Genomic DNA, 14716 nt, shown 5'->3' with positions numbered 1-14716 from the left:
ATTGCAGACTGCGGCTAAAGGAGCTCAATTCAGTCCTCACTGTGTGCAGTAAAATGGAGTTATTTTACAGAACGAATCTCATAAATACAAGCATAATGATTATTATTGGTTGATGTGTTACTGGAAGAAGTCAAGCTTGAATCTTGGCAAACGAAAAGGGAAACTGTTTGATGCAAATCATTTTTTCTGGACTGTGAGAAAGTTTCATGTCCACCTACAATCACGGTACGCTTTACAGCTGCATGGCTAATCAGTCCGGGTCCAGCAGCTAGTTATAGTACATCACATCAGGACATGTCATGTCAGTTGTCAGGCCCAGATTTTACAGTCTATTCCCAGCATGCTTTGCAGATGGTAACAAGTGTGAACTCCCACCTTTATTGAGGTTTCAAAGCAGGCCAACCAGCTGCTGCTGTTTTCTGGTGCTCTGACTCCCTCTTGTGGATAAAGTATAACATGACACCAGCAGAGCACATGCTGACCTTCAGTATCATCCGACATACAGCATGAGGACAGTTGAAGTAAGAGGCTAAAAGCTGGCGTTCACCCAAAGTTTATTAAATACACGTTGGAAAATAAAACTCTGTTACATAGCTTATATTAGAGCATGTGCATGTCTGCGAACAAGCAGATGTAGAATGATGACACAAGCACTGGGTGGAGGTTATGTGTTCATGATGATGATGATGATGATGATGTGGGCAGAGTCGAACAGACCCTGACCTGCACAGTGTGGCATCATGCCTGGGAAGTGGCACAGTCTTCTACCTGCATCTGACAAGAAGGATTTATATTTTGTACAAAACGAGGATCTTCCCATTTTAACAGCTTGATTTTTAAATCTGAATTATCAAACTCATTACATTTACCTTTAGTTAGAAAAAAACAACAACCTCTGCATGATTCAGGAAGCCCTTGTATTGATTAGTTTTGGATCAAATTATGTACAAACATATTCAACGATATTTGATGAAGCATACTATCCTGAGATTTAGTTTCCTGTGATCTAAATGGTGTTTCAGAGCAATTTTATTAAATTATGGACATACTGATTTATACACACAAATTCAAAGAGTAAGTGTTCCCACAAAATATTGCTTAATGGCAGCTTTACTCCAACAAGATGAGAGAATTTGGCATCAGCTACCAGTGATCCGATCCCGGTTGAACTCTGGCACCGACTCTTTGAGAAACAGTCTTGCAATAGGATGTGATTTATTTTAAGTTTAAATCCTTAATCTTGAGTTGCAGCATGACTTTTTTCTTTTGAATTCATTGCAGCATGTGGCTGTGGATCTGGCTATATTTAGTGCGCGATTCGAGCTGACTAGGCAAAGTGTTGTTCCAAATGATATCAGAACGGTGTGAACGGAGAACAGAACAGCCGGGCTACGCTGAGACGTTGTGTAATGATCCGTCAGGCAATGAAATTCTGGACTAAAGCTGGTTTACAGTGTGAAACATGCATGTGGAAATATTGTGAGTTTTTTTTGTTGTTGTTGTTTTTTTGTCTGTATGGCTTCAGTTATTTGGCTGACAACCAGCACAATGTCATGATTATCATGCACAATTTGAAGACAGATATGAGCAAATACGGGTTCTTCTGTATCGCCTCCACAATCAGTGTTTAGTTGTAAACTGGGCTGCAAGTGCTCGTCTTTGATTTGCTTTCAAAGCTTATAAATGCCCAGGAAATCTGAACCATCTCTTTACGTACGTCACTGACACAACACGGTTTCCTTCCACAACCAATCAAAGCCCATCTAACTACCTGATTCTCTGCATGATCTCATTTATGTAACTATCCAATTGCCCCATTGCTTGAATCTAGTTTATTATTGCTGTATCAAGAATGTACATGTCATGAAAGGAAGTCTAAATCTGCAACAACGTAAACCACAAAATGCAATAAAAGAGAATTTTAACAACCAAATTAAAAGACAAAACAAACAAAAAAACCAGTCAATATCATGCATTGAGTCTTGTCAGTGTGTCTCAGTCTTAAAACCAGAAAAATCCAAAGAACTTTGAGGTTCTCTTTCATGAGATTTGACACACTTGCTCATAACTAATCTTCTACTGTTCACTTTTGTCTGGTGGAAAATTTAATTTGCACGACCCCAATTATAATGTGAGATTAAACATAGACTTCCTGTATCAAATAATAATAAAAAAAAAAAACTCTTCCTGGATACTTCAATACTTTCTGCATTACAGTAAAGAGTGCGGCAAGTGTGACACAGTGTTCCTGATCTACTGGCCTGATCTATATCTTACAGCTTTATAGACTACGTCCAGTGTGAGTGTTATGTCTTGCCTGTTCGCCCAGAGTTCCTAACCATGCTCCTGAGAGAGTGTAACATCCCTGACGCAAACACTCAGCATGGATGACCTCAAACAACACATTTTAAATGAAGCCTCTGGAAGCAGCGAGCCTGCAAAACAGCGACTGATTCTGTATCGTGACTCAAACTGTTAAAAACAAGTTGTTCTGTGAGTGATTAAGTATTCATCAGGCCCGCAGTGGGTATTGTTTTCCCGCACTTTGACAGTTCTCACTTTGTAAGAGATCTCACTGGCACTGAAGTGGCAAACTTTCATTAACTGGCTTTAGGGAACTGCCAGGTACTGCATGGCCTGGATAATTGTTCGGTGTACGGGCTCCCGTATCTGAACTGGCGAGATCTTGTGGAACATGCTCCACATCTCCGAAAACATTCATTTTTCTTCGAAAGGGAACAGCCGTCTCTCTCCACCCGCAGCACGTTGTGCTTGCTTTTCGTCTTTCATCGTGTCCACAGATGCCAGTGCCGACCCCCCCGGTGTCCAACCAGACAACCTATTAGACAGGCGGCACGCTGACAGCTGATTTAGTGCAGAGTGCTCTTCCCCTGGGACAGACGCTGATCACGTGGCTGGCGGTGTTGAATCTCTTCCTTCAGCTACCTTCCTTTGAGCCGAGACAACCTGAGGGCGTGGACACAGAAGAGGCACAGCAGATAATCACCAAACATTTCTAGGGAGCTCATATCAAAACATTAAAAGAAAAGGCTTGAGATTTCACTCCACGGAAAGCTCTGCGCTTGTTACAGAAAAGAAAGACACGCGAGCAAAAAAAAAAAAAAAAACAGATTTTCTTGTTTCTACTTACTTTTTGACTGATGTGTCTCTGTGAGAAAAAGGCTGCGACAGCATCCCGTTCAGCATCATCACCACCTCCTGAAGTTGTTTTTTCCCCCCCCTTCAGGATCGCCTTCGTCACTCCAGATACCCCTCAAACACGTCCAGTTCCGTGTCCGTGTCGTAGGGGACAGAGGCCGGGTCGGACAGCACCCCGAGGTCCACCAGCGCCTGGTCCATGTCCTCAGGCAGAAATACTATCCCCACATTCAGGACGATGTACTCCATCAGAAAGGCATAGTAGAGGATCAGGACGTTCACAAAGAACAGGCCCAGATAAAACATATATGGGAGTTCGTCCAAGAGCGATTCCACCGAATCTAGTTGGGCATAAATTGGGAGTGTCATAGAAAAGAAAGGAAGCCACGGTTATGGGGGTTCTTGTGTTAGGCCTGGACGGTCCGGAGCTCCAGCTGGAAAGCCGTCTGGGGTGATGGGACTGTGGCGTCCATTTCGGCTCGTCTCGACCTGCGACGGTGACTCGGAGGACGCTTTTTTTTTTTTTTTTTAGTGGTAGGTTATCTGTCCGGTTCAGAGGAAAACGACAGGAAAACCGGAAGACCAAACGGCAATACGTTCATAGCTAATAATAACAACGGGCGTACAGTATTAAAATATCCTCTTAGCTGGCTCGACGCCTTCTTGACATCGGGGTCGCTCGGGTTGGAAGAATTCACGCCATGCGAGCTGGCTTGTGCTAAAAACAGTTGCATGCAATTGCAGCCAAAATAAACGCGAACATCTCAACAGGAAACGTACTGTTGTTGTTGTTGTTGTTTTTTTCTTTCTTTTAAACAAACCCGCTCCGGGAAACACGCGACATTCATAGAAACACGAGTCTGACGACGTTTTTAACAGCTCAATGTCTCTTCCAACATTTCTGCCACCCGCATCTTAAACAGTCCGGACCGCGAAGCGACACCTGAAGCCTCGGCGCGTGATTGGCTCGCCGATTGGCAGACTCCGTTTTGATTGGCCCGTTACGGGTGTCAGTCAGTCCAGCTCAGGACACGTCGCGGGTTGTAATCGTCACCGCCGGCACGCGGAAGTCGACGTTGTAGTTTTTCTCCGCACGCTGCGGCGCTGTAACCTCAACGAAAGAACAACAACTCCCAGACAACCACCCGCCGAAAAGCTTGTTACGCAACGACCCCCCCCCCCCCCCCCCCCCCCCCTCCAATCGGCGCTGCCATCACCGCCTATCACCCTCAGTTTGCTAAGTGGCTATCTGTACGGGAAAGTGGGAGTAATGGATAGATGCCGACACTAACCATTGCTAAAAAAAAAATTAATAATAATAACAACAACTCTCCTGGCAAAACAGCCCCCCCTTTTTTTTTTTTTAAACCGCAACCATGTTCGGCCGGTCACGGAGCTGGGTCGGAGGACAAGGAAAAGCGAAAAATATCCACTCCTTGGACCATTTGAAGTGAGTAGTTAGCATTACATGTGCTAACGTTAGCCTCGATGATCGCCGGTTGAAAACGACCGTCGGCGTCGTGGTCAGCCGGCTCATCGGCTGCTCAGATAACACCGTCGGAGTGAACGAACAGCGGGTTCCCAGACGGACCAGCCTGCTAAACACCGTCGTCCGTCAGGTTGATATAATTACGACCGAGCGCATAGGAGCTGTACCCTTTAAAAAAAACACAAAAAAACCCAAACAGCGTTGACGCTTGTTCGTCTCTTCTGGTTCTGGACTATAAAGTCAGCATCAAACATTGAATGTTGGTCTTTTAAATGTGTATGTCATGTGAGCATCAAGCCTTAAAGGCCCTTGTACAGCTGTTTTTTTTTTTAATCGTCCCGTGGATGATTAAGTCGGCAGGTCGAAGGAGGTGAAGTGAATTACTGGAGTCACCAGAGTCCAAAGTTGTTCCGTTAAACAGGTGCATGAGATGATCGATGGTATTAATCGAGTCTGTATTGATATGATTGGAGTGGTTATGAAGCTGCAATGTTTGGATCATATATTGACTCCAAATTAGAAGCAACCTGTCGTAGGCTTGTTGCAGGAACTTTTTTTTTGACATTCATGAGCTTTTTTTTTTTTTTTTTTTTTTGGCCAGTTTTAAACGTCTGTTTGAAAAGTAATCCAAAAACTAATTAAATGTAATACATTACATTACTTTAAAGAAGTAATTAAAATAGTCACATTACTTGTTACATTTTTAACATGTTAACTAGCGATCTGGTAACCTGCCTAACGCTGCTCACAGCCCAGTAGTATCACCACCGGGGCTGTCAGTGGTCAGTTCATTCATTATTTAACTGTGTGGAGCAGCTTTGAGAAAAATCTCTGGGTCACTGCACCCTGTCTTTCTACCATTAAGTGTAAAGATAGTTGGACATGCGCACACATTTGATCAGAGCTCTGCTTTTATTTCTGTCTTTCACACTTGTTCCCTCCTTCCATGTCTCTCTGTCAGGTATATGTACCACGTTCTGACCAAAAACACCACAGTGACGGACCACAATCGAAACCTCCTGGTGGAGACCATCCGCTCCATCACGGAAATCCTCATCTGGGGCGACCAGAATGACAGCTCTGTGTTTGAGTAAGTCCCAGTAATGTCTTCATGTCTGATCAGCCACCTGTAGCTGTAATATGCAGATGTGACTCCAGCATGGCCGTCAAAGTGAGAACTGTGTGTCTACTTGTTGTCTGGGTTTGCTAAATGTGCACACACTCTTATGTTCCCACACTGATGCATTTGAACAGATGCCCACTTGTAAACTAATCAACTGTGAATGCTCTCAGAGCGCCCGCTAGATGATTGCGTCTCATGGATTTTTTTACAAGTCATGTTTGATCAGCTGATCTGAAGCACTTTGAGCAGGCAGACCTCAGCTCAGAGGCTCTTTTGCCCAACATTACTCACTCACATATGTTTATAATCACACTCCAGGCTACACTTGGAGATCTTTCATGATCCCAACCATAATCTTTTTTGTTACCTTCAGCTGCCTTGCATATGGCGACTTTGCTTACAAATGAGCCACAATGCCCCCCCCCTCCCTTTCTGACTGCAAACTATCAGAACTGCCTATCAAAGATGTAGCTGATTTGCTTCCTGTCCTACAGGCTTTGCACAAACCTGTAACACCTTGACTTGATCAAACTTTACAGAATAAATGAACATAAATGAAAAGGCAAAAAAATAAATAAAAAGGAAAACAGCTAAATGTTTTTTGTATCTAAGATGTTGCTAAAAGCAGGAAATGATTCACATTCTTCAACCCAAACCACTAAAAGATTTCAGGGGACTCTGGCTCGTAAAACTATTGTTTCAATCAGAAGCATCTGATATGAAACTAAACACTGTTGCATGTCATCACCTCTGTTTCCGCAGTTTGTCACTTCTGACTTTATAGTGTAGAACAAAAAGAGCCACTGAGGATGTTGCAGGAGTATTTGTTGATATGAGGAAATCCTTAAAATAAACAAATGAATGCTATAATTTTCTTGGCTCACAGCTTTTGGGTATTTTTGAAGTCTTCCTAATAGTTCATTTGAGATGCAGGCTAACTGGAGCAGACCATTATGCAAAAATATTATATTTACGCTGCGTAGGATGCAACGACTGGAAAAGTTTCCCTACGTGATGTGTTCAGACTCGTATATTATATATGTGTTGTAGGATAATCTGAGTTAACAACTGTGAGATCTGAGGGGTGTTCTACGAAGCGAGATTAGTGGGTTAGCGAGGTATGTTGAGACTAAAGCCAGCGTTGTCAGTGTCACGAAGCTGAGAGCCAGCTTTTAAGCTGGCTAGATCACCATGGTAACTGATGCTGCGAACTTAACCTGGTCCGGAACAGCTTACATCGGATCAAAACGTACTAAAGTATCACTTACTGACCAATCAGGTCTCTCTGAAAATTGCCATCACCAATCACAGAAGAGCCAGTGGAGCTTGGTAGGCGGAGTGAGACAGTCCTCAGAGGAGTGAGACAGTCCTCAGTGGAGTGAGACAGTCCTCTGAGGGGGGCAGAGTGTTCAGAGACCTGACAAACCTCTTTCCCTGGTGATTTTCATATGAAATATAGAATAGATTAATTTCACGGTGTTTTCCAACAACAGAGACCGATTGATGCACTTGCTGTACTTATGACAGTAAACCTACCTACCATTTTGAATTCTGATTTTATATTTATTTCTTATTTGCTCCTCAGTCCGTTTGACACCTCCGGGGCTGCAGGTGAATTTATAAGACTAAAACGTTCATACATGTCATGAACATCTAAGAATTAAATTATAAGTTGCTCCTTGTTTGTAAAATATGTTGCCAGTACACTTGTTGATGTTTGTGATTGGTCAAATGATGCAAACACCTCCTCTGTTACGTGAACGTGCTCAGAGTTAACAGAGGAAGCGCTTAACCACCGTCGTTGTCACGATTATCTCTTGACAGCGAGTTTCCGCTTTGTTGAGCTGAATCAGGCAAAGAAAACTTGCTTCGTACTGCAGCCCTCAGGTCCAATGAACAGTAAGCTTGTTTGGAATGTAATGAGCAGTCTGTGAATATTAAATATCAGCGTACTGCCGCACAGAATTGATGATTTTCTTCTTTTAAGATTAGGTTTTAGCTCATTTCCTTTATTAGATTTTGATAGTGTTGATATAAACGGTAACATGACGGGGTTACGGGTAATGAATGCAACAAAGGGCCAGAATTTAATCAAGGACATTGTGGGTATGTGGTATGTATGTTAACGACAAGCCGCCAGGATACTTCATAGGTCAAACATTCTTCTTTGGATCATTATGATTTGTGATGAAATCATCACGAATTGACTCCTTTGTTTGTTTGTGTTTTCACTCCTGTTTGTGATCAGCTTCTTCCTGGAGAAGAACATGTTTGCCTTCTTCTTGAACATCCTGCGTCAGAAGTCTGGACGCTACGTGTGTGTTCAGCTCCTCCAGACCCTCAACATACTCTTTGAGAACATCAGCCACGAGACTTCCCTATGTAAGAGTTTGCATTGACACTCACTGACTAAAGAAATACAAATGTTTGTATGATGAGAGTGATGGATTGTGGTAGCTGGTTGTATTTAAGATGCGATTCCTGGTAAATGAAATCCTGAGGTTTGTTAAGCTTTGATGCTAACAAAGTTCTATCTAAAGTTATGTCTCTTTTTTAAAGTGGATTTGGTTCTGATTCAGATTTTGACAAAATGCGTATAAGCCCCATCACAAGGTGGAATGCACTTCATTTAAGTAAATAATACATTGATTATAATATTCTGGGCTTCATAAGACTGGTGCTGTTGTTGTTTTTGTGCTGACAGATGGTACATTATGAGGCTGTAATTCATGGTATTGTTGTGTTGGAGTGCATTATACCAATTATGTATTTAAGATTTTAAAATATTAGAAAGAAGTTACAGTATAATTCACTCTAGGACTATAACTAATGATTAATCTATTAGCCCTTAATCAGTTTATAATTGTTTTATTTTTAGTTTGTTGTTGTATTTTATTACATCAGGGCTCAAACAATATATGAAAAGTGTTAGATTTTTTTAAATGTTTTGTTAGCTGAACAATGCAAGGCATGCTACACTGCCCTTCTTTGTTGAAATATATAATGCATAGCAACCTGCTGTATTCTTTTCTTGTTGCTACGCAACAAAAAGCTCAACGGTTCATATGCTGCCAGTTTCACAGTGGGCTGATATTTTATTAGTATAAAGGAAATAAGGTTTGCATTTAGGTAAACTGTAGAGGTATTTAAAAACCTACAGTTGCAGTGTGGCAGCAGGACTGAAGTCTTTCCTCATGTTCACTGCACACAACAGTCGCTGCAGGAGCTCAGCCTCGCTGTTGATCTGAAAACAAAGGCAGTGCACACACATACACACAGATCCACTCTCTGCTTTACGCACTCAGTGTCCTGTTAAAATAAACACTGAGCCTCTCAGCAGTAAATTAGAAGAATGGCAGTAAATTACAAAAATACGTATTTCTCTGCTAAAACACATCACTTGAACAAATCTGATCCAGTTGTTTATGAAGTTGATCTCCTCTCCTCACAGATTATCTCTTGTCGAACAACCACGTCAACTCCATCATTGTCCACAAGTTTGACTTCTCGGACGAGGAGATCATGGCTTACTATATCTCCTTCCTCAAGACGCTGTCACTCAAACTCAACAACCACACGGTGCACTTCTTCTACAACGAGGTGAGGCCACAGAGGGATGGGTGCAAACATGGAGGATCTGTCTTTCAGAGTCTATTATTGGGCAGTTTGTGTGACCGACCGGGAGGAAGGAGATGGAACCGAACAATTATATCGGCTGAAAATCAAAGTCCGTTGCTACAATTGAGCAACCTTATGTATTTTTGAAGGTGGACACAAAATAGAAGTCATTATCATAATTCGTTTTCATTTATTAATAAAAAATTAAGTTAATTTGTCAAAGAATGTCGAACGTGCTGTTTCACTTGCATTTTGAGCCAGTTGACCTTATCAGGCTGCTTTTATTTTCTAATCTGCAGCACACTTCCTGTGTCAAAACATCAGCGTCCTGCCTGCATGGGCTGATTTAGGACATTTTGTACACAAGAAGCATCTTTCTCTTTTAGAACGTGATACCAACACATTTTAAGAATATTCTTTGTGATTGTGCGTGTGTCTTTGTGTGTCTGTTCAGGAATAGATGGTAACGCCAAAGAATCCTGACCAGCTCAATGATTTGTGATGTTGTTCCCGTTCAATGTTTCAGCAGTATCTATAGTGTTTCCGTTGGCCTGTGTGCGCTGGGGAAAGTTATTGGTGTACTGTTGATGGTAGCTTTACCCCTGAAGCCAAAACCAGACCCATTGTGTAGATCTGAGAGCATTTATCTGGGAAGTCATCTATTACATATTTATTTAGCTTTATTTCACTTTGCCTCACTTGTTTTTATCAATTACCAACAAAAGCAAAACCTGCCGTTCTTTCTTGTAGCGTTTTAAGTAACTTGGCTGACATACAGTAAGTCTGATGGAAAGTAAGAGTTGAAATGCAAAGCTAAATTGCACACACAAAAAAAATGTTTTAATAACATCTTTTAATTACCATAGTCATAAATCTTCCCTCAATTAATTTATCAGAATTGTTTTGAAATCATCTCGATTGAGAGATTCTTGTCCTCCAGATGGCGCCATCGGATGAGCTCTGAGTGTCCTGTCCTGTTCCTGTCAGATCTACACAAGCCACATGTTTAAAGCGAGAGTACGATCTCCCGGTCTGGGTTTGGTATCAGGGTCACATTTCTTCATTTGCTGTGACTTCTGGGTGACGGTTTCCTCTCTGACTCCGAACTGTCACCGTGGAGGTCGCAAGTGACTGAGGAATGGTTGGGTGGAGGATCAGGCTCTGGCACAGAGAGAGATGGCAGTAAGGTCAAGAGTTGTCGGTTTGTCATATGCGGATCTGCTAAGTGCAACATGCTGGTATCTTAACATATGTTGAATACTGTTGGAGGCGAACGTCCCCGTGGTTCCACCGGAACGAGCGTTTCACTACAATAGCTTGTTCATATTTTGAAACCAATCTTTTTAACAACCAACACCGACTAGACATTCATCATGGATTTAATAAGATTAGAGCGGATCCACCAGCTCACTCGTAGGCTAGTCGTTTACTGAAGGTAGAGGAATCTTTCATCCTCTCAAAATGTAATTCTTCTGCACCTTCAAATAACTCTTTTTTTTTTTCTTCTGTGTAAAGCATTGCCCAGATTTACACTTGAACATTTTCTTAGTAAACAGAAGTGATACTAGATGTATGCTCCTCTTATCAAAAACACAATGTGTTTCTGTCTCCGTTAGCTGCTTTCTTTCTCTCTCTGTGGTCCTTGACGGCCTGAGCGCGCCTTGCTCACCGGCGCCCCCTCTCTGTCTCTCACACACAGCACACTAATGACTTTGCCCTGTACACCGAGGCCATTAAGTTTTTCAACCACCCTGAAAGCATGGTCCGCATCGCAGTCCGCACCATCACACTCAACGTCTACAAAGGTGAGTCCCGGGAACATGCATGCGCACATGCTAACCATGCATATGTGTGCGCGCACACACACACACACACACACACACACACACACAAACACACACACATCCATAGGAACTCACAGGGTGCTGGGACTGCCTACCGCCTTTCTTTGTGCTCCCTCTTCTTGCTGCTGCTTCTGTGGCGTGAGCATGACTAACAGGTAACGCTGTAACAAACACACACAAATACAAAGTCTGCTGAAGTTTTGGCTTTTAATGTCTTGTTGCCTTCAGTATGTGGTTTATCATCATTCTAGTGCAAGAGCGGCTTTACCACCGTCCTTATTTTAGTTTATCAAAGGCTCGTTCAACCTAAGTAGTACAGAAAACACAGGTCAAAGGACTTCAGAAATCTGGAAGCAGGTGTTAGGACGGTGGGTCTTTTTGAGCGACGTCCCACAACAAAACACAGATTAGAAAACATCCAGTTCATGTTTGCTCAGAGCTGGACAGATGAAGGCTTTCATCTTTTGAAGGTGAAATGGCAACAATACAGACGATATGTAGGAATCTCGACAGTTTATTCACAATCTACATGCATCAAGATCTCGGTGTTACCGTCCAAAACGGTGAGTCAGCCATCAGCTGGATCTACTCAGCTGATCATTTTGTGACTTGCACAAGCCTCTTTGAGTGATTACTGGGTATGTGCTTCCAAAATATCAGGCTATCATTTCTTATTCTTTACTTGTAATTGTCTCAGTAAGTGTTGTTATTGAATTTATACATTTTTGTGGTCTTATAAGTAATTGCATGAATTCACATTTGTATGTGGAAGGCAATAGATGTAAATAGTGTCCATGCTGTAAATATTTCCCCTCATGGACCCTATGTAATCTATTTATGATTATATTTTTTAGCTTCTCTTATACAATTATAAATACAGGAACTCCTGTCACCCTTGTTATATGCAAGACATTTATAATATTGAGCTACAGATGCAAAAATGAGCAATTAGATGTTCTAATGTGTTGGAGGTTGTTCAAATCCAATTACTTTGAATATAAATTAGTAGATAACAACCTTGTTTGATTTGTTTTTTTATGTAATTTTTTTTAACTCGAGTACCGGCAGTCAATAAGGTTAAAGTTCAGTTAATTTACCACCGCGTTGAGCGTCACTGCTTCACTGCTTCACTGATCTCACGTGCTCATCTTTACTAACTATGAAGAAACTAACTTTTCAGCAAATCCTGTCTACCCGGCACGCAAAGTCGTTGTTCAAATCCCTTCACCTGGAGAACTACCACCATTGATGCATTAGAGCTGCAAGTCTTTCAGAATACAACTCTAGTGTGCAGCAGCAGTGATGTTGCGAGGTTTTTCCAGCGTCTGTGCTCCCTCCTGCTTTCTGCTCCTCCGGTCCCTCTTTGCTCGTGAGGGCTCGTCGCTGGCTGCTGTCGGGCCGCGGGAGGCGGACGCTGCTTTTTGTGGGTTTCATGTTTATTTTCGCCATGCATATTACAACAGTACCTCAATATACAGTCACTGCAACACACCAACGATGGCTTCATGTCTGTCTCAGTATCTGTTTGTCTTGTCGTGCATGTAACACTTTGTACTGTACAACTGCGCTTTCTTGCGTCGTTCATGACATCCTGACTCTGTAACTCCCAGTTACAGTCAGACTCTCACCGTAGCAGAACTACAGTCATTTATGAAGTAACGCAGCAGTGTGGGAGATGTGTCATTGCTGTTCTGGCCATAGGCTCTACTTTAGAAAGGAATCCTGTCAAAGAGGGAAGCATCAATTTTATGTAAGATCTGTGACCAGATGTGAGAAGATCATACAGAACATCTGTATCTGTGTGGCCTACTCACTGCTGTCATGCAGGACAAGAACTGCAATTTTTACTAATTTCATTTCGTTTTTAAATTAACCCAGAACGTGAATGCTTGGATTATCTATCTCTACACTGAAAAGGGCTCAGTATATGACAATGAAAACTGCTATAATTTGTGTCAGCATTATGTTTACCATGTCCCTGTTTGATGCTTCCTACTGATTCCTTGGGACATACACTGCAACAAATGACACCCTGGAAAAGAATTTCACTCAGCTCTGAGACTAATTTAATGATGTATTGTCATGTAGCTTTTCAATGAGGGCGCTGCTTTTCTATTGTCCACATGGTGCAGAGTAAAAACAAGGTGGAAGATCCTGAAATAAGTTGCAAATGTCTACGTAACATTGAAATTTCTTGCACTGGTGTGCCGTTGTTTGCAGTATATCTGTTTGAATAGCTGTGGGGTCCTTCCCAACCTCCACCCCTCCACAGCCGCCCCTTTACTCACATTAACCCTGTGTCTGTTTCCCCCTCTCCCTCCTCCTCTTCAACAACCACTCCTCCTCTTCCTCTCCTTGTCTCTCTCCCTCCTCCCTCTGCGCGCCCCATCTGCCTAACTCCAGTTTCATGTAAGTTGGTTCCATTCATTCAGTCTTTTTCTTAGGGCTGGGTATCCTAGTAACATGTTGACTTGATCTTGTTTCCAGTTGTTCAAACTGTAAATTGATGCAGAGACAGTGCATCTCTAAAGCAACAGATTTTTATCAGCGTAGTTGCTGTCAAAGGAAACTTGTCTTGTGGATTTGATTCTGACACCTCAGATTTGATTTTAAAAGTTAATCACATGTTGTTACCCAGCCTTCTTTGTTCCAAATTGTGTATTTGTTATAGATGTATGGATATGAGTATCCTTGCAACTCTTGTCCATGTAAATCATTCTGTATCACCCAAATGTACAGAAGAACCTGCATGCCATTCGAAGTTTTTCTTAATTTCAGCTAAGCTCTTCATGTCAGGTGTCATTTTGGTGATGGGTTTTGGTCATTGTGGCTATTTAGTCAATGTCTCCCTCTCCATTTTGTAATTTATTCATTTAGCTGGTCATTCATTACATGTCTCAATTTGACCTGTGGAGTGGCAACATAAAATGGCTATCTTGGGTTTATTTTCATGTAGACTTCTTCATGACAGGACTGTTGACATTTCAAGTTGGTCGAGTTGTCATTTAAACAACAGAACTGTCCCAGATCACTTCTTAGGTGTTTTCTTTGCTTATCCCTGAGGGGCTCTGTTTTAAGATGCAGTTGGTCATTACTCCCAAAAAAGTTTAATAGATACATAAAAATACCAGAAACTGTTATGTAACACAGCTATCAGATTTGTTGGCTCTGCAGGAGTTGTTGCTGTTCTTGCGATGTTAATTTAAGGACATATAAGTAACGTATATATATTACCTTCATATATCTGTGAACAACAAATTCAGCTTCTCTCCAATCTGATATTAAGGCTCTTTGACCAATGTTAAAGCGACACTCCATCAGTTTACAGTGTTCTTCTTTAAAAAATAAAAATATGGACAAATTCATGATTGACAGCACTGACTCTAGTGAAATAATTTAAAGCAGTTAATACAATTTCACTCAGTTCTTTCTGGAGCCACGAAAGGGTGTATACGTTGTTTTCCCCCCGCCTATGCAGTAGTA

At 41.9% G+C, this 14716-nt stretch overlaps 2 protein-coding genes across 5 annotated transcripts in view; one reads left to right on the top strand and one right to left on the bottom strand.

The window, feature by feature from the left end:
* Positions 1-537: 537 nt before the first annotated feature.
* Positions 538-4104, bottom strand: dexi (Dexi homolog (mouse)). Its single transcript, XM_069149708.1, has 2 exons — positions 3152-4104; positions 538-2967 (listed from the first exon to the last, which is right to left on the bottom strand). The coding sequence occupies exon 1, from the start codon at positions 3526-3528 to the stop codon at positions 3259-3261; it is 270 nt and encodes an 89-aa protein (XP_069005809.1). The 5' UTR covers positions 3529-4104; the 3' UTR covers positions 538-2967; positions 3152-3258.
* A 277-nt stretch (positions 4105-4381) lies between these two features.
* Positions 4382-14716, top strand: part of clec16a (C-type lectin domain containing 16A) — a 41324-nt gene continuing 30989 nt past the window's right edge. For 3 of the 4 annotated variants that reach the window (XM_069149702.1, XM_069149704.1, XM_069149701.1), the window contains exons 1-5: positions 4383-4609; positions 5610-5738; positions 8020-8153; positions 9223-9371; positions 11089-11194. In XM_069149702.1, coding sequence (XP_069005803.1) covers positions 4536-4609; positions 5610-5738; positions 8020-8153; positions 9223-9371; positions 11089-11194 — 592 coding nt within the window. In that variant the 5' untranslated portion in view covers positions 4383-4535. Of the gene's footprint in view, positions 4610-5609; positions 5739-8019; positions 8154-9222; positions 9372-11088; positions 11195-14716 lie in introns of all 4 variants that reach the window. The other variant, XM_069149705.1, reaches the window with a different exon arrangement.

Source organism: Embiotoca jacksoni, unplaced genomic scaffold, assembly GCF_022577435.1.
Source record: "Embiotoca jacksoni isolate LCO1_2020_lvr unplaced genomic scaffold, fEmbJac1.0.p SCAF_15, whole genome shotgun sequence".
NCBI classification, from domain to species: Eukaryota; Metazoa; Chordata; class Actinopteri; family Embiotocidae; genus Embiotoca; species Embiotoca jacksoni.
Note: the sequence above shows the minus strand (reverse complement) of the source record. Positions and strands in the feature narration are given on the sequence as shown.

Excerpts from the sequence above, each read along its gene's own strand:
- dexi (XM_069149708.1), bottom strand. The coding sequence starts at position 3,528 with ATGACACTCCCAATTTATGCCCAACTAGATTCGGTGGAATCGCTCTTG.